General features: G+C 57.8%; 1 protein-coding gene across 1 annotated transcript; it reads right to left on the reverse strand.

Annotated features, from left to right (window-relative positions):
• Window positions 1-109: 109 nt before the first annotated feature.
• Window positions 110-414, reverse strand: LOC145719855 (histone H2B type 1-C/E/F/G/I-like; the record flags this gene model as incomplete). Its single annotated transcript, XM_081811459.1, has 1 exon — window positions 110-414. A coding segment is annotated over one exon (264 nt), but the record flags the coding sequence as incomplete, so codon positions are not given.
• Window positions 415-419: the final 5 nt, after the last annotated feature.

Raw genomic sequence — 419 nt, forward strand, 5'->3', positions numbered from 1 at the left:
TGACCGTGAAACGTGCACATGCTTCTCAGCCCTAATTGAAAATTAAGGGTCGTAATTAGCTTTCAGCTTGGTAGGATACATCTGAGAAAGCATGCGTGGCTCTGAAAAGAGCCTTTGGGGTTGGGATCACAAGGGGCTTACTTGGCAAGTTCACTTGGAGCTGGTGTACTTGGTGACGGCCTTGGTGCCCTCGGACACGGCGTGCTTGGCCAGCTCCCCCGGCAGCAGCAGGCGCACGGCCGTCTGGATCTCCCGCGACGTGATGGTCGAGCGCTTGTTGTAATGCGCCAGGCGGGACGCCTCGCCCGCGATGCGCTCGAAGATGTCGTTGACGAACGAGTTCATGATGCCCATGGCCTTGGACGAGATGCCCGTGTCGGGGTGCACCTGCTTCAGCACCTTGTACACGTACACCGAGT

This window comes from Leptonychotes weddellii, unplaced genomic scaffold (assembly GCF_054177405.1).
Source record: "Leptonychotes weddellii isolate Sample4059 unplaced genomic scaffold, ASM5417740v2 HiC_scaffold_77815, whole genome shotgun sequence".
Lineage (NCBI taxonomy): Eukaryota > Metazoa > Chordata > Mammalia > Carnivora > Phocidae > Leptonychotes > Leptonychotes weddellii.